Source organism: Tinamus guttatus, unplaced genomic scaffold, assembly GCF_059628265.1.
Source record: "Tinamus guttatus ecotype Peru unplaced genomic scaffold, ASM5962826v1 Tinamus_guttatus_pri_ptg000296l, whole genome shotgun sequence".
Classification (NCBI taxonomy): Eukaryota; Metazoa; Chordata; class Aves; order Tinamiformes; family Tinamidae; genus Tinamus; species Tinamus guttatus.
In genome coordinates, this window is record NW_028288830.1 from 588,321 (window position 1) to 605,306 (window position 16,986).

Below are 16,986 nucleotides of genomic sequence, written 5' to 3' on the forward strand. Positions count from 1 at the left end.
AGCCAGGGGGAGGGGGACAGTCTGGGCAGGGGGCAAATAGGGGAGCAGGTTGCAAAAGGACCCAGGTTGTGCCTTTTGCAGCCCCGGCCCCGTGGTGACTGTCATTGGGTCAATGCTGCCAGGGGTCCCACTGCCCCTTGCTACCCCCTGGCTGCTCTGTGCCCCCATGACAGTGCTAAAGGGGGGCATCCCCTCCTCAGAGGCAGCTGAGGCCACTAAGGGAGGAGGGTGCCCCTGCAAGCACCGAAATCTCATCCCACACATGCAGCGAGCATGTCTGTTCTCTGTGCTAACCGCATAGCGAGGGGCAGCTCTTCAGCCTCCAGAGCCACCAGCCATGGGGGACTGTCCCTAGGTGGCCCCAGGGTCTCGAGCCTGAGAGTGTCGGCTGCAGCTTCCAGACTCCAGCATGCGGAGAACGGGATGGGAATGGACGAGGGTGCCTGTCCCTCGTGCCCCAGCTCTGCTGAGCTCTCTGTTTGTGAGTCCATCCAGGCCCCAGCTCATGCCGAGGGGACAGGGGGACAAGGGGCAGCTCAGTCAGTCCTGCAAGAGGTGGACAAAGCTGGCTGGAAAGACGCCAGTGCGGGAGCCGTCACCCTCGATGAAGCCGACCTGGGGATGCAGAAAGGGGCATCAGTGGGAAGCAGGGCAGTGCGGGAGAGGAGTGGGAGAGGGTGTAGATCCTCACCCAGCTCTGCTCGTCCTCCTCCCGTGTCACCACGATCACCTCGCCCTTGGAGAAGGTCAACTCCCGGGCCTTGTCCCCCTTGCAGTCGGCCACCGCCTTGACCCGCTTCTGCCGCCCCTTGGCCTGCCGAGCAGCAGCGAGGAGGGAAAAGGGACACATTGCGACAGCCCCTCATGCCACCCTGCCATGCATGTGACCCCTCCTGACATCTCCATGCAGGAATGAGGCCCCTCTGAGACCCCCCAAGTCGTGACACCTACCGGAGCGAAGCGTCTGGGCATGGGCACGGGGGGCGCCTTGCCCGGCGCGGGGTCCTCGGGGCTCTGGGGGGACACGGGTGAGGTGGCTTTGCCCCCAATGCTGCTGATGCGCCGGTAGGAGCGGGTGCTCTCTGAGCTGCCAGGGACCACAGGGACAGTGTCAATAAACCCCATCCCACTCCACATGGAGGGGGACATGGATGAGACCCATGGGACACGGTCCTTGCTCCCAACCACAGCCCCAGGCGAATGCTGAGGGAGAGGGGGCCCGTGGGTTACCCAAGACTGTGCCCTTCCTCGCCCTGTCCCCTCTCACCCTAACCAACCTCATTTCCAAAAAAGGGTGGAAAAAAGAATAAGCTTGGTAAGTTCTGTGGGCTTCCAATCCCGCGTTCTCCTCCCAACTGATCCTAGTGTCCAGGGATAGCCCAGCACCCCAAGGCCTGCACCACAGGGTCACCACCGAGGGGACAGGAGGGTGGCAGTGGGGACCGCTGGTGACAACGTAGGGTTGCCCATGTCCTGTGGGTGGCCAGCAGGGCTCCAAACCACGGTGCCATCCCCACAACCCACCCGGGCTCCTGTCCCCACCTGAACTTCACGGGGGGCATCTGCAGCACGTCGGGGGCCGGCGGCTGCGCCGGGGCCTGGCCGAGCTCGGGCGCCCTCCGCGCGCTGCCGCTCTCCGTCTCCGAGCGGGTCTCCCAGTATGCGGCGCGGCGGCTCTCCGGGGGGCTGCGGGCCGCAGGGGCCAGGTGCCCGGCCGCGCTGTCCAGGGTGCCCGGGGCGCTGGAGGAGGAGAGGCTCCGGGATGCCGGCGCCTCCGGCAGGCCGGGGAAATGCGGCTCTGAGGCTTGCCGGGGAAGCTCGGGGCGCTCTGGGGACCGGAGAGCACGGGGACGCATTGGAAAAAGCAAGTGATACCAGAGTACAGCGGTGCTCAAAAAAACAGCAGGTTGCAGTGGGGCAACGCTGGAGTAAAACCCAACCCGCACAGCAGCCCTCTCCACTCCTCCCTATATCCCTCTGGTCCAAACACCGGGAGCAGAGCGGCTCCGGAGCAGTTGTGGGTCCAGACAAACATCCCCAACTCACCGGGGGGTGCTTTGGCACGGGGGCCGGCGCGCGTGGGGTTTTTGAGGGGCAGCGGCGGGGGCATCTCGTCGCTGTGCGCGCGGCGGGGCGCGGGCCGCGCGGCCACCAGGATGCTCTCGTAGGTCCTGTTGGTGATGTCCATGCCCGCGCAGCTCCAGCGGCTCTGGGGACAGCTTGGGGCGCTCTGGGGACAGGCGGCGGGGGGGCTGGCGCCCGGGGGTGACGGGCCTTTGAAGGAGCGCTGCAAGGGGCTCACCTGGGCAGGGGGAACGGACCCAGATCACCAGTTACAGCCCCACAAAGCCACCCCGCGTGCCCGGCGCTGGGGATGGCAGCGGTACCTTCTCCTCGAGCTCGTCCTCGCTGTCATAGGGGTACTCAGCGGGGGGCTCCCAGTCGTAGTCCACGTGCACCTGCAGCGAGAGCTTCCCCGCCTGCGCCTGCTCCAGCTGTGGGCCCGGGCCGGGGTGCAGGGCTCAGCAATGGCCACCCCTGCCCACCGCCACTGGCCCACGTGTGGGTCCCCCCCGTGCTACCTACCAGCTCCTCGCACTCGGCGTGCTTGAGCCGCCTGGCCACATCCAGGGCTGTCTCACCCGCCGCGTTCACTGCGCCAGGGAGGGATGCAGCTGAGATGATGCCCCCTACCCAAATCCCACGGGAGATGCCCACGGGAAGGGCGCCCCAAGCCGCGCAGTGCCCCGTACCCATGCCAAAGGAGGCTTTGCCTTTGAGCAACAGCTTGAGGCAGTTGGGTTGGTTGTAGAGCGCGCCGTAGTGCAGAGCTGTGTTCCCCTCCTGCGTCACCCGGTCCAGGGTTCCCCTGCGCCGAGCCACAGGGAGGAAACTCAAGGCCGGGAGCAGCCGAAGAGCCACCAGGTCCCCATCCTGTCACCCTCCTCCCTTCTGTGCCCATGTCCCCAGCCCCACGTACCCGTTCTGGATGATGAAGTCCACGAGTGGGAGGGAGGCCCGGTCCGCGCAGCGCACGGCCATGTGCAGCGCCAGCTCGCCCTGCTCCTGCCATAGGAGGAGAGCAGCGGCTTCAGCGCCCCGGGATGCTCCGAGCAAAACAGGGGCAGGAAAAGACCCCCGTTTTGCTAGGATGCCCGCAGCGGGCAACATACCTGGCCTTCGGGGCTAGCCAGGGGCTTGGTCAAGTCGTGCCCTTCAGCGAAGGCTTGGAGCAGGGCCAGCAGGTCCCGGGTGCGAATGGCTTCGCAGAGGCGCTGCGGGTCGTCCCGGCCGCCTTTCTGCACGTAGCGCCGCTCCATGTACTTGGCCACGATGTATTCCTTGCGGGCGCTCCTGCGGGAATGGCGTCGGAGCTGAGCGGGGGGAACTGCGGAGCAGCCGGCCCATTGCCCTGCGCCTCCTGCTCCGAGACTCAGGATGGGATGGAAACACCCAGAAGGCAGCAGCTCCCCTCCAAGAGGTGGGAGCCCTCCAGGGCAAAACGCTGCATCCTTGTCCCACCTCTGGGCCTTCCGACTCACATGTCGCTGCCAGCCGTGGGCTTGGGACTGTCCTGCGCGGGCAGCGCGGCCTCCATGATGTCATTGAAGCGGCTGTTCCCGATGCTGATGGCCAGCTGAGCGGGAAAGGGGCAGTCAGGGCAGAGGGAATGCTGAGCCCATGACCCAACCTGGCTTTTTGTGACTTGTCAACCCGCAACCCCATAGGTGCATCGACTCCTGGAAGCTTTTCCTGCACTGGCATCTTCCTAGGGCCTCCCGCCACAGAGAAGGTCCATGGGGGAAGCTGCTTTTAACAGGGCTCCCAGCATCCCTCCCTTTCGCAAACTGCTTCCCCAAGGTTGCATTCCCGACCCCAAAAGCCAGAGCAGCCGGGCTCGAGGAACCACTTACCAGCAGCTCGGAGGTGCTGAGGACGTCCAGGGTGAGGGACTGGATGCGGGAGTAGTGCACGCCGAGCTCGCGGTGGATGCCAGAGCACTCGATGCACGTCAGGATGCCCAGGTTGGTGGAGAGCCACGTGGGGTCTGCAGGTGGGATGCTCTCAGTGCACATCACCCCAGAGCAGCCTCTGCAGAACCTCAAGCCCTGTCCCCATCCCCAGAGCCGCCGACGGGGGCCCTCGAGCCCCGACCCACCTGAGGCCCCGCAGTCGCAGCACTGCTTGTTTCCCGGCATGTTCTTCACCTCGCCAAGGACCAGCTTGGTGAGCTCCTGCAAGGCACTGTCGGCCGCGGCGCCCGCCGCCGCCGCGCTGCCGTTGGGCTCGCCCTTGAAGGCGTTGCTCAGCGCCTCGTCCTTGCTGTTCTGCAGCACCGACACCCAGCTGGGCAGCGGGGAGCTGAGGTCAGGCCACCCGCTGCCACCCTGGGCCAGCGGCCCTCGTGCCAGGCCGGCCCAACGCTCCCCGGGGTCTCCGAGTGCGTAAGGAGAAGGATGAGGTTTGCCCAGCCTGGAGCAGGAGCCCCGTGTCCTGCACCCGAGGCAGCCGCTTTACTCACGATGGGGGTTTAAAGCGGTGCCTTTGCCCACCCGTGGTGCCCACCTCGTGGGACGGAGATGGGCCGTGTCACTTACACAACGCACTCTTGCTCATCCTCCGCTTGGAAGTGATATGTCCTGTTGTCTGCAGGGAGGAGGAGGAGGAAGAGGGGAGAAAAAGGTGAGGGGGAGATTCAGGAGAGCCAAAGAGAGGGTCTGAAACGACTCCAAAGGGCTGCATTTTTAAAAAAAATAAAATCACTACATGTCACCCTTTCACCACCACATCCTTGCCCCACACTCTCCTTTGGGTCACAGATGTCTTGACCGTGATAGATCCCACCCTATTCCTTGGAGGAACTTGTCCTTCCTCCACACGGGCAGCCCAGGAGACGCCCAGTCGGATTAGAAGGGCAAAGTGTGCCCAGGTACCTTGGCAGAGCTCCACGGGGAGCCGGGAGAACCCGCTGGGACTGGTTTGGAGAAACTCCCTTAGCAAAGGGAGCTGATCTGGAGGCGGCCAGGCTGCACATGTCAACACTCCCGCCCCTCGCCGCCTCCGGATCGGAACCCCAGGGCAAATCCTGGCCACGGAGCCACCCACCAGCCGGGGCAGGAGGGATGACGGAGCAAACAGCATACACAGTGCTGGAACCTCCCTCCCCATCACTCACGGGTCACCAGGTCAAAGCACTTCTTCTCCTCGGCGTGAGGCCGCACTTGGCAGGTCAGGAGGTTCAGTTTGACCGGGGGCCGGTTTATCTGTGTGGAGCAAGGACAGAGCCACATGAAAGGGCTGGGGTGAGCAGGGAGCTGGAAGGCGGAATGAGTCGCTGCTGTTCAAATGCACCGGTGGATGGATATGGCCAACCATGTATCTCCTACAGCAGCCACTGTGTCAGCAGGAGGGCAACCAACCCCAGATGGTCCCTCAGCCTCTTGATCCCGGTGGGATGACAGTGCCAGTCAGATGGTCTTGGGCCCCTGCAAGCTCCCTTTGAAGGAGGTCTTGGACCCCTCCACGTTCCCTTTGCCGGAGGTTTTGGACCCTGCGCGCGCTCCCTTTGCAGGAGGGCCCATGGGGACCCATCTCCGTCCTCCTTCCTCTCTGCAGTTCACGGCCTCCGCCCCCAGAGGGCAGCAGCTGCCTCCAGAACGGCCTCGGCCCCTTTGACCCACTCTGGAACCTCAACGCCCATCTCGCTGCCCGTGCCAAAAACGTCTCCTTGGCGTTGGCACATGGCAAAACGCGGGGGACACGAGACGCGAGCAGGGAGCTCCCCACTGGGTATTTCCAGGCCTGGGCTCAGGCACTGCTGAGCCCCTGCTTCTCCAGGTGAGATTTCAAGCCAGCGTGGGCTAAACTAAACCTGACCTCAAAGCAACAACACTCGAAGGATGCATTCAAGGACCAGGTGGGTCCTACAGAAAACGTCTACCCCATCTGGTCTTGCATTACTTGGAAGTCGTGGTCTGGTGGCGGCTTGTTTTCCTGCCAAGACCCACAGGGTGTAGTTGGGACTTTCCAGCTAAAGGAGGGATCCTCTGGAAGATATGAAGGAGTGGAGGCTTCCGGGTCACATTCCCAAAGGGCAGGGTCTGCACACAGGCATGCCCGACAGCAGGTTGCTCTTGGAGCTGCCATCCCCGTTGCTTACCGTGCTGTGGGAGATGGTGAGACAGCCGTACTTCACACCGCACTTCCTCTTCTGCCACACTTTCCGAATCCTGAGCCGGAGAAGGAAAGAGGAATCATTACCCAGCCTGATCACCCCCATCTCTCCATCACCCCAAACCACCGCCGATTGCTCTCTGGTTGTTGTACTCGCCCTCACCCATCGCTCTTCTTGTACAGAAACCCCGACTTCTCCGTCCCGTACTGCTTGTTCCCTTGGTGCTGGTGGATGCTGTAGCCATTGCCAGAATTCTTCCTGCTCAGGTTTTCCTGAGCTCACCAGGGAAAAAACGGTATTAAAAGAAATGAGAAGCAGTTGCGGTGTCCATGCCAGAGTGACCTAGAGCTGGAGAACACTGCCTGGATACCGGCAACGTGCCCATCAGGACAGGAGAGCTCCTGCAGTCCTTGCCCTTCTCCCAGTGTTCCCCAATCCTCCTGCTCTGCCACCTCCTGCGGATGTCCCCCTTGATCCCCGGCTTCCCTGTCCCTGCTGCCCGTTGTCCCGGGTCTCACCTCTTTGCTCTCCAGCTGCAGGATGCTCCGGAGGGAATCGCGCGTCTGCGTGAGCTGTTTCACCTCCTCCTCCTGGGCTTGGTGGAGCTGGGAAGAGAAGCAGCTGCTGTCACTGCTGTGCTGAACGCATGTGTTCTCAGCACCTCGGGGTGGCGCAGGGGACCGGGGGACATGCAACAAGAGGGAAACGTGACATCTTAGCGGGTGTCTGAGCAGTGCTGGACAGAAGGATGGAGCACTTACTGCGTGGAGGGACACAGCGAGCTTCTCAATGAAGGGGTAGAGGTTCTGGGCAGCCTTCCAGCCATCTTGGAAGAAACTGGGCATTTATTTCATTCAAGTAAGGAGAGATGCAAATGGGGAGGATGGAGAAAAAGAGGTTATTTACAGAAAACGTGACAGGAGAAATGAGCAGCCTCCCAGGAAGCTGCTTTTGCTCTGCGGCTCCCCTGCTAGTAGGGCCTAGGGATAGACACTGCTGAAGGATGATCCAGCCCAAAGGGTTGGGACAACCCAAACATCTGGGGACACAGGACTGGCCTTGCATTCAGTAGAAGCTCCTCTCTCATCTCATGAGGATCCATGCTGGCCAGATTGTGAGGACTGGACCCCAAGCAAGGACGTGCTCTTGGCCAACACAACTGCATCCTCCCTGCCCTGGTTTCCCCACTGGTGCAACAGAGGTGACCCTCGTCCCAGGCTCACTGGTGAGCAGCACCTACTTGTGCTGAGCGTGGAAGAACTTGATGAGGCTCTGCAGGAAATCTGGCCCTTGCTTCATCTGGCTCTCGCTGGCTTTCAGCAGGTACTGGGGAGGGAGAAGGCACCAGGTTAGGCAGCAAAAGCGAGGACTACCTGAAAACTCCCAGGAGAAAGAGCACGATGGGTGAGACAGTGGTGAAGACCATAGCAAAGCAGTTCAGAAACCGGGATTTCTCGCTCCTAGTGGACAGCACATTGAAAGGGAGGAGGGTTAAAACTTTGGCTTGCTTTCAAGATGCCGAGTCAAGATGTAGGATTTGAAGGCAACTCGCTGGGGACCACCCTCGGAAAAAAAACCTGGATTTGGAAGTCTTCCAAGCCTTGGGAAGTTCAGGGGCCAAGACAGGCCCCTCGGGTTACCAACAGAGCATGCCTCACTCGCTGCTTATTACTTCTGGAGTTAATAAATAACCCCAACCCAGCGCAGCTGAAGAAAACATAAAATAGGCCAAATATTTTCAAGACGCGACCCCTTTGCTCCCAAAATCACATCTTGAGCAGAGAGCGCCTGCAATGCAGCAGCCCCGGAGGCCACGGTCCTTCACGGTGACATCCTGGGGGACAAGCGCCCGTGGCGCTTCAGCCTCATAAACCAAACCAATCAATCGGCCACAGGCAGGAAAAAAAATCTCAAAATTTGGGTCACATGAGCAGAAAAAAAGCAAAGCAAAGAGAAATTTCCCTCCGCAGGCTCATCTCCAGGCTTGCGCAGCTGTCAAGTTGCCCAGGAGGTAAAGTTTCCTCCCGGCCGCCGGCGCGCGCTCTCCTGGGGATTGCGAGCAGGAGGCGAGCGGAGGGGGAGGCGCTCGAGCCGCTCCTCCAGCTGCGGAGCGCTCCGGGCCTTTTCCATGGCGAGGAAACCCTGGGAGGACCGGCGGAGTGCAGAGGGGAAAACACTTCAGGGCAATCCCGGCCCGAACTCTGCACTGGCCCCAGAGATGCCCATGGGATGCTGTGGATCAAAACCCGGGTGTAGCAATTTGCAGGGTGGATAAACGTGTCGAGAAGCTGGATTAATGTGCCGAGAGCCGTGAAAAATGGCAGCGTGGCCCAGGGGAATGCACCATGCCGGGCTGGGAAGCAGGAGCGGGAGAGGATGCAGGAGCAACGCTCAGAACAGGGGGGTTCCCACTGCTGTGCGGCCAGGGATGGGGCAGGACGCCTGGGTCCCTGTCCGGGCTCCAACTGATTCCTTGGGAGGAGTGCGTGGTTGGGCCACGTCGCTGCTCAGGGTTCAGTTTCCTCTACCCAGGCACAACCAGGAGCTTCCAGGGACAAAGGGCCTGTTAAACCGCTCCAGCCCATCAGGAACTGCGGAGCCGGAGGGACTCCCAACCCGGAGCCCTGAGCATTGGACCAGCCCTGGGCAAAGTCCCAGCCGGAAAGGACCACAGATGCCTGGCTGCCACGGAAGCTCCCTGCTGCCAAGGGAGGTGCCGGGAGAGTCCCAGCTCTCCGACCTCCCACCTGGAGCAGGGGGATACTCCCAGCACCGCAACGGATCAGGATCTGGCCATTCCAAACCCCCTCAATATCAATCTCGGGAAGAAAATGGAGCACATCCCCACCCCAGGAGCAGCAAATCCTGCATGCAGATGCATGTATATGTATGCATGCATGCAATGCATGCAAAACCAGCCCCTGGCCCACATGCAGCCCGGGTCCCCCCGAAAGCAGCATCAGGGGTGCAAGACCCCCGCGCAGCCCCTCTCTGCGGGGCTGCCTGGCCCCTCCCCGGCCGGGGCGCTCGGAGCAGCCTCTCCATGTGCTGTTATTTATTTAACAGTGCTGCTATTCAAAGGAATGACTCATCTGGCCGGGCCCCAGCGGCGCGGCCCCGCGCCGAGCCCCGCGCCGCTCGCCCAGCCCCAGCCTCCCGTGGGGCCGAGGGCGCCGCGCAGCCCTGCGTGGGACACGGGGGACGCTGCATCCCGCATCCCGCCCCGGCTCCTCCCAGGATTTTGCGGCAGGCCTGGCTCCTACCTCGCACATGTGGAGCTGGAAGAGCCGCCGCTCCCTCTGCGCGTCCTCGGCCGCCTCCGGCACCGCGGGCTCGGCCTGGGGGAGCCCGGCCAGGCGCGCTCGCTCCTTCTCCTTCTCCATCTTCCCTCTGCTGGGCAGGAAGCGGGAAAGGGTCCCGCAGCAGAGCTGGGATGTGCGGATGGGGCAGCAGGATGCACCCGCAGGGAGGAATAGGAAGAATTCCCTCCATGTTCATGTCCTTCCAGCAGGGAGGATGGGAGTGGGGATAAGGGGACAAGGGCTTTCCCACTCCTCTCTAGCTCTTGGGAATGCGGCACCAGCCACAGCCCCAGGACAAAACCCCTTTGTGCGCTGGGGGATTAGGCCAGAGGCAACCGTGACTTACACTTTGGTCTCATAATCCTTCCAGGCCTTCTCGATCTGCTTCTTGGAGTCCTGCAGAGAAGCAGGGCAGCGGTGAGGGACCCCACGGCACTGCAGCAGTGTCCGGCCACCCAAGTCTGGCGACCCGACAGGGACATTCCCCAGCTCCAGCCATCACAGCCCTTGACAACCCCTTGCAGCAGCTGGGGGACGATGCCACCTCCCCCGGCCGCTCTGTCCCTCCAGAGGGGACTCACCAGGCGCCCGTCCTTGAGCTGCCCCTTCAGCAGGCTGTCCAGAGGGAAGGACACGATGTTGTTGAGGTTCTGCACCTGCCGCGGCGGAGAGGGCAGCGTGGCGATGGCACCAGCGTCCCCACAGCGTGGGGACGGCCCCGCCAAGGGTTAAGGAGGCTGCGATGGGCGGCCGCAGGCAGCGGCGGGGCAGGCCGGGGCTCGCTGCTGCAACACGGGTGACGTGGGGCCCTTCCCACTAACCGCCCTGGCGCCTGCTGGGGAAATCGCTGCTCTATCCTCGTCCCCCTTCCCTGGCAGGGTCACCCCAGCGGCCACTCTGTGACACTGGGAGGTTCCCGGCATCGTCCCAAGCTGCGTCCCCGCTGCCGGGAGCGGGGATCACCAGCGCCCTGCAGGGATGCAGCTCATCCCTGCTCCGGAGACGCGGCTCTGCACTTGCCTTCAGCCTCGAGGAGGAGGATGAAGCAGGGGGACGTGGCCGGGGGGTCTCAGCAGCAGCCCCGGTGCCTGTTCCCACCTCTCCCACGTGCGGGGCATGGGCGCGCAGCGCTTCCCTCGCCCCAGGAACCGGTTGGACTTCTTTGCCCGGCCGCTTCCCCGAAAAGCGTCGGGAGAGCACGCGGGGGCTCCGGGCAGGGATAACTGGGAGGAGGGAGGGCAGGCGGCAGGGAGGCCTGGTAGGGTAAACGTCAGGGAAGGCCACTGAAAGTGCCCCCAAAACGCAGGTAACCCACAGCGGGGCACTTGGGCAGTTCGTCTTTTTCCAGAGTCGGCAATGTCCCTTTACAGGGCACCAGCGGCTGCCCCGGGCACCACACACCCGGCTCCCTCTGGCAACCTGCTTCCCAAGATGGAGCTTTCCAGCTCCCGCCTGGGCCTCCGGCAGCCCTCACCTCCCCGGAAAACAACGGGAAGAAAAACGAAACAAAAAGCAGCTTCTCTCAGGAAAGCAGGGAGCCGGCACTCCCTCCCGCTCCCCGGGGCTGCTTGGATTCGCTTTCTTGGCAGAGGTGCAATGGATGCGAGATGGGGTAAAGAGGGATAAATAAACAAGCGAAGAGCACAGCCCAAAGCGGATCGTGGCGGTCACGGCCCCGGCAGAGCCGGGAAGGAGCAGCAAAATGCAGCACAGGGGTCTTGGTTGTGCTCGGAGCACCGACCGCCCACCCACCCCAGGCAATATCCGACTGGGGATGTTGTGCCCGTGATGCTGGGCACCTACCAGGTTCTTGAAGAGCGCGGTGACCTCGCGGGTGAAGACGGCCAGGTTGAGGAAGCCGGTGGAAAGCTCGTGGTTGTTCTGCGAGAGGTGGTTGTTGCCGAAGGTCTCCAGGGCCTCGCTGTACTGCTCCTCGTTCTCCGCGTGCGCTGGGCAGGATACAGCCCCGGTGAGAGCCCCGCAGCACCCCATGCCTGCGGGATGCTCGGAGCATCCCCCCTACATCCCTGCATCCTCAAGCAAGGATACTCTGGGATGCTCAAGGACCCCCCTTTCCCTCCCTCTTTTTAAGCTTGCCTCCCCGTGGATGGGCATGGAGGCTGCTCACAGACCATGGGAACATCCAAGGCACTGCCCAGGCAGGGGGATGCCCAGCGCCTCCCAGAGCCCGACTTACTGAGCCCGGAGACATGAATGGCTTTCACATATTTCCTTATCCTCTGGAGTATGGCTTGGTCCCCATCCAGGCTCTGTGAAAGCGCAGAAACAAACCCCAATGAGATCCCGCGCCTCGCCAAGCACGGCCGGCCCCCCCGGCCCAGCTGGCCACACTGGGCCCTTGCAGCGGCGCTTGCTCTGCCACGCAGATGTGCGGGGCCGCAGCCAAGCTGCCGAGCCCCAGGGATCCCAGCACCGGCCTGGGGATACCAAGAGCCGTGGCTCCGTCCTGGGGTCCGTGCGCTGCCGGGAAGGGCTTTGGCTGCACCTGGAGCGGCTGCGCGCGAGCGAGGTGGCAGCGCCGGGTGATGGGCTCGGGGAGCGCTCCTGGCACACGGGGAGCGGGGATGCTTTGTGGCTGCAGCAGTGGGGGGTAGCATCTGTTTGGAGCCAAGCAGCTTCCAGTCACCATGGAAAATGCCTCCAGAGCAATCACGGGAGACGTGATTGGGATGGGGATACACAGGGACATCCCATCACGTAACGGGGACAGCCAGCCTGTCCCCACCATGCAGCCAGAGTGGGCACAGCAGAGTGCAGGGCTCCACGCAGAGCACAAAACACATCCCCCACCTTTCCAAGGCCCAACAAGGCCTTCAAACACGCAGACAGCAAATCCCAGAAGCAGGAATGCTGCCAACCATGGACGTGCAGGATAGCGGTTGTGGGGATCCCTTCCCATTTCATCCCATAATGGAGACTCCCCGGTCATCACCCCTCCACATCACTCCCTTGCCAGCACCTCTATCTGACTGGGATGCATCTGACCTGCAACCGCTGAACATGGAACACCGGGAAAAGAAGCACTGCAGGCAGCCAGCTGCGGACGGCTCCATCAGGAAAGAGTTAAAGGCAGCTTGGCTGCGCCGCAGGTACCAGAGGCATGATAACAGACTGGAAATATTTGGAGGGCGTGAACGGCAAGAAGGGCGAGGGATGAAACCGCGGAGGAATTGCAAGAAAGAGCCGCTCGCTCGCTCGCCGGAGGTTTTCGGGCTGATGTCAAGGCCGATTTCCTGACAGCGGGGTCAGCCCGGCTCCAAGGGAGGCAGAATTTGGCGGGGCCGAGGATTGGGGTGGAGGGAAGAGGCGGGAAGCGGCCGCCCCCGGCCATGGTTGCCCCATGGTGCTGGGGAGGCCTGAGGAAAACACCTTTGTCATCCAGGGGATGGCTGCACAGGGAAGCCGCGGGATGAGCTCCAGGACTTGCCACCCTTGTCCCAGCCCTGGGAGATGTCACTGTGCCTCAAGGAGCCACTGAGGTCCCCAAGCCACTCGTGTCCCCTTGCTGCACCAGCCCATGGGCTCTCCTGGGGCACCTACTTGCCTTGGAGTGGCAGCAAATGTCCCCTGGGCACAGCTCTGGAGCCCCCGGGGTACCCCCGGGCACAGCTCTGGATAACTTGGCTTGCCAAAAGGGGCCCAGCTTAGCCTGGGGAAGAGGAAACCAAGGCTGGATTCGACACTTCAGCCGCAATGGAGGGAAGGAAGAGCTCCATGTTCTGCGGGAACAGGCCAGGTCACCCCGGCTCCCGCTTGCACCCAGAGGAGCAGGACGAGCCACTGGTGAAGGGCACTTGGATCCCTCCTGCATCCCTCGTGGATGCTCAATAGGGGCCTTTCTTCCACCTCCCCCTCCTGCCACCAGCTCGTGCCGCTCGGTGCAGGAGCCGCCGTGGCTACCAGGACATCGACCCGTCCTCCATCCCCGTGGGACAGGCAGCGGCATCGGCATCCCGAGCACATCTGTCACCCCTGCCCTGTCATTCCACCTACATCCCCCATGGGGGAAATGCTTATCCTGCCCGGATCCAGAGCGCCCAGTGCCTGAAGCAGCACCCAGTGCCACCCTATACCACTGGGTGCAGGGTAGACCTCTTAGCCCACCCCAGAGAGCAGAATGAGGGCTCAGCACCCCCCAGCACCCTGATGATCACTCCCCTTTTCCCCTCCCTTCCCAATGGCTCAACAGATGGAAACAGGAAAGCGACCGGAGCTGATTCAGACCTCAGGGAGCTGCTTTGCTGCCCTGGTCTTGCAAGAAGCCAACACAGACCCGTGCACTGGGTGGCTGCAGTGCTGGTGGAGTCCCCGATGCAGCACAGAGGGGAGGAGCGGGGAGGATTCAGGCCTCAAAAACACATCAGTTCACAGGAAAATTCAACTTCAGAGCCCCAAGCTCACACAGGCTCCGGGCCAAGTCACATCCCATGCGGGCCCCACTTTCCCCTCCCCAAGCACACGCGGCAGAGCCCCCCGCCGCTGCCTCGCGGCAGAGACTGAACCTCTGCGGGACACGGATCCACTGCAGCCCCCGAGGATGCCAAGCAGCCGAATGAAATTCCCACTGCTTCCTCCTACCCCAGGCCAGGGGAGAAGGAGGGAAGAGCCAGCAGCGGGTGCACGTGCCAGGATGCTCCCCGCCGGCCCGTTCTCCAGCTTGGAGGATGGACTCTGGAGCTGGGGGGCTGAGCAGGGGCCCCTGGCTCTGGCCCCGCTTCCCGGCGCGGCCTGGCTCTCCTTCAAAGCCATTCCTCGGCTAAGAGGAGCTGGCAAAGGACACGGGACCAGCTGGAAAGCGCCTCAATTAAAGGCAGGAGAGGGGGAAGGAGGCCTGCCGTATCCTGGACCTTCCCAAAAAAGGTTGCTGAAGCTGCCAAGTGGGGGGCTAAAACCCTGCTTGGCTTTTTCACGCCGGGGGGGCATCCCTCTGGAACTGGCTCCTGCTTGATGCCAGCGGGCTCTTCCCCAAACGGCAGAGCTAGAGGCTGCTGCTCTTCCCGACTCCGAGAGGAACCGCCGGTGCTGAGGGTGCAATCAATGGAAAGGTGGCACAAGCACTTTGCGGGGATGGAGCCCTGAGCGTGGGCTGTCTCGCGGTCTCACGCAGCACCCGGTCCCCACACCGGCCCACCCAACACCTTGAAGGGCACCAGGGATGGCACAAGCCTCCCCCAAAAAGCTTTCCAATCCCCAGTTTCCTCATGCTGCCGTTTGTGGGGAGGACGCAGGAGGACGCGGCACCCGGGCAAGCAACAAAAAACACGAGTGACGCAAACACTGCGCCGGCCTCCCTGCCAGGCTGGGGGAGGCCGAGCAGGGCACCCCAATAAACAGAGGGTGACGCAGCAGAGAGGGCAGATGCTGCAAGCAAGAGCACCCATGGGTGCCAGAGGCACCGCAAGTCCCGGGAGAAAGGGGAAGGGGGGTGTGTGCGTATGGAGGGGGCTGTTTCCCAAGTGGGGAGCGCATCCCCTTCCCTCCCTCCCAGCCCTGCTCACCTCCTCCAGCGCCCCCACTGCCCCCCGGCACTTGGGCATCTTGGAGGCGAAGGCGGCGGCAGCCGGAGAGCTCAGATCCTCGCCGGTCACGGCCAGGAACTCGGCCACGCTCATCTGCTCCGGCATGGTGGGGGCTGCGGCGGGCCGGGGAGCGGGGCGGCACCGGGAGCGGGGGGCACCGGGGCTCGGTCCCGGCGGCGCCGCCGCTCAGCGCCCCGTGCCCGCAGCCAGCCGGGCTGCGCCGCCGAGGTTCTCCCTCTGCCCGCCCGCTCGCTCGCTCGTTCCCGCCCCGCCGCCGCCGTCACGTGCGCGCCCGCCCCGCCGCTTGGCCGCCGGCCCGTTAAAGGCGAAGAGTCGACGAGGACCTTCCCGGGGCCGCCCCGCTGCACCGGGAGCCGCGGGGACCCCGCCGGTCGCCTCCCGGTCGGGGGCAAGGAACACAAAACTGCTCGGCCTCGTCGAGGAAGACTAAACCCTTCGGCCTCGCTGCTGTCAGCAGGATTCAGGGCTCCAGCATCAGAGCCCCCGCTCCATCACTCCAATGTCCCTGGATCCAGCACCCACGGGACAAGCAGTGTCCCCAGGATGGAGGGAAAGGGCAGCCTGTGGGGGTGGTCCAGCACCACAGGGGACATGGGGGCCGCCAGTCTCCTTGGTCACAGCCTGGAGCTCGAGGGCAGGATGAGGCTGTCCCCAGTTTCTCATGCTGCGCCACGGCTTTGCTCCAAAAAGCCCCAAAGTGACATATGAGGGCTGGGAGTAACAAACAGATTTCTAGGGGAAGGAGAAAGGGGAAGAAGGAGCTGGTCACAAATAACAGGAAAGAGAATCAGGGAAGGAGGCCAGGGTCACGTCTCCGTGTGGAGACTGCCCAGAGCTCCTCTGGCCAGCGTGTTTCTCAGAGCACTTGGCCCTTCGCAGCAACAGAAAAGCAGGATTTTATCTTGCTGATCACTTGTGGCCGCCCAGGGTGAACCCAGCCTGGTAGGAAGGGCTGGATTTAGGATCCCTTTTGTCTGAGGTGCCAGACTCTCCCTTCCCCTCTGCTCCCTTTCCTTTTCCTCCCTTCTATCCTTCTCTTGCCTGGAAAAGGGGCCAGGAAAATGCAGCTTTGAGGCCAGATGCACGGAGTCAGCCCAAGTCTCTGGCCCAGTCCAGCACGTCTGGAGCACACGGACCCCCGATCGCACCCGCCCGCGGTCTGGGGGCTCCTCTCTCCGCTGCATCCCGAGTTTTCCACCTCTCCTGCCCCGGGACCCGTCCCCGCCAAAACGCAGTCCCCTTCGCTCCCCCCAGGCCCAGAGCGGGTCCCCCCGGCAAGACAGGGGCTGGGACACGGGCTCTCTTTCCTAGGGTGGCCCTGCCACCTCCTGGCCAGCGTGGGGACTGCCAGCCGGGCCGGTGCCACCTCCGTCCCGCCGGGCCGCTTGGGGACCCGCAGCGACCCGGGAACGGGGGCTGGGGACACGGGACATGGCCCCATCCCTCTGTGCCCCTCACTCGGCTTCCCTCGCCCTGCCCTTCCCTCCTCCTCCTCCTCCTTTTCTGCCCATCCGGATACCATAGGACGAGTGATGGCAGGGCTCATAGCCGCCAGGCATCACAGGATGTCATCGAGTACTGTGGGATGTCACCGAATACCACGAGATGTCACTGGCTCTCAGCGCCCCAAGACCTTGGGTTGGTCCAGTGCTGCTGGGGCAGCACCAGGGAGAAGGACCAAAAAGGTTCCTCACTCTCCAGCCACCAAACCCTGTCCTAGAAGGTAGGAGCACGAGCCCATCCCAGCCTGGCACAGACCCCAGCCTCCTCCTTGCTCTGGAGCTTCTATATTCCCATTTTAGACCCAAGGAGCAAGGAGAGAAGCCAGCCCTACATCCACCTTTTCCCCAAATAACCCCCAAGCAGCACGAGCTCTTTGACTCAAAGTCTTTATTTTTCATCCCCCACTGAGCGGAAAACATCAAGTGCCACAAGTTTTTTTTTTTTC

General features: G+C 62.9%; 1 protein-coding gene across 1 annotated transcript; it reads right to left on the reverse strand.

Annotated features, from left to right (window-relative positions):
- Window positions 1–534: 534 nt before the first annotated feature.
- On the reverse strand, window positions 535–15,122 carry ASAP3 (ArfGAP with SH3 domain, ankyrin repeat and PH domain 3). The gene is made up of 26 exons (XM_088527932.1): window positions 14,997–15,122; window positions 11,675–11,747; window positions 11,281–11,426; window positions 10,059–10,133; window positions 9,824–9,873; window positions 9,439–9,565; window positions 7,416–7,501; window positions 6,937–7,012; window positions 6,694–6,780; window positions 6,338–6,447; window positions 6,161–6,230; window positions 5,177–5,264; window positions 4,599–4,647; window positions 4,160–4,347; window positions 3,915–4,048; window positions 3,543–3,637; window positions 3,174–3,354; window positions 2,981–3,066; window positions 2,754–2,869; window positions 2,587–2,654; window positions 2,388–2,495; window positions 2,047–2,302; window positions 1,543–1,828; window positions 952–1,087; window positions 692–814; window positions 535–615 (listed from the first exon to the last, which is right to left on the reverse strand). The coding sequence occupies exons 1-26, from the start codon at window positions 15,120–15,122 to the stop codon at window positions 541–543; spliced, it is 3,015 nt and encodes a 1,004-aa protein (XP_088384058.1). The 3' UTR covers window positions 535–540.
- Between the last annotated feature and the right edge of the window lie 1,864 nt (window positions 15,123–16,986).

Excerpts from the sequence above, each read along its gene's own strand:
- ASAP3 (XM_088527932.1), bottom strand. The coding sequence starts at position 15,122 with ATGCCGGAGCAGATGAGCGTGGCCGAGTTCCTGGCCGTGACCGGCGAG. Across the intron at positions 4,348-4,598 it reads GATGAGCAAGAGTGCGTTGT|CTGGGTGTCGGTGCTGCAGA; the intron begins GTAAGTGACACG and ends CCCGCTGCCCAG. Across the intron at positions 1,829-2,046 it reads CCGTGCCAAAGCACCCCCCG|AGCGCCCCGAGCTTCCCCGG; the intron begins GTGAGTTGGGGA and ends TCCGGTCCCCAG.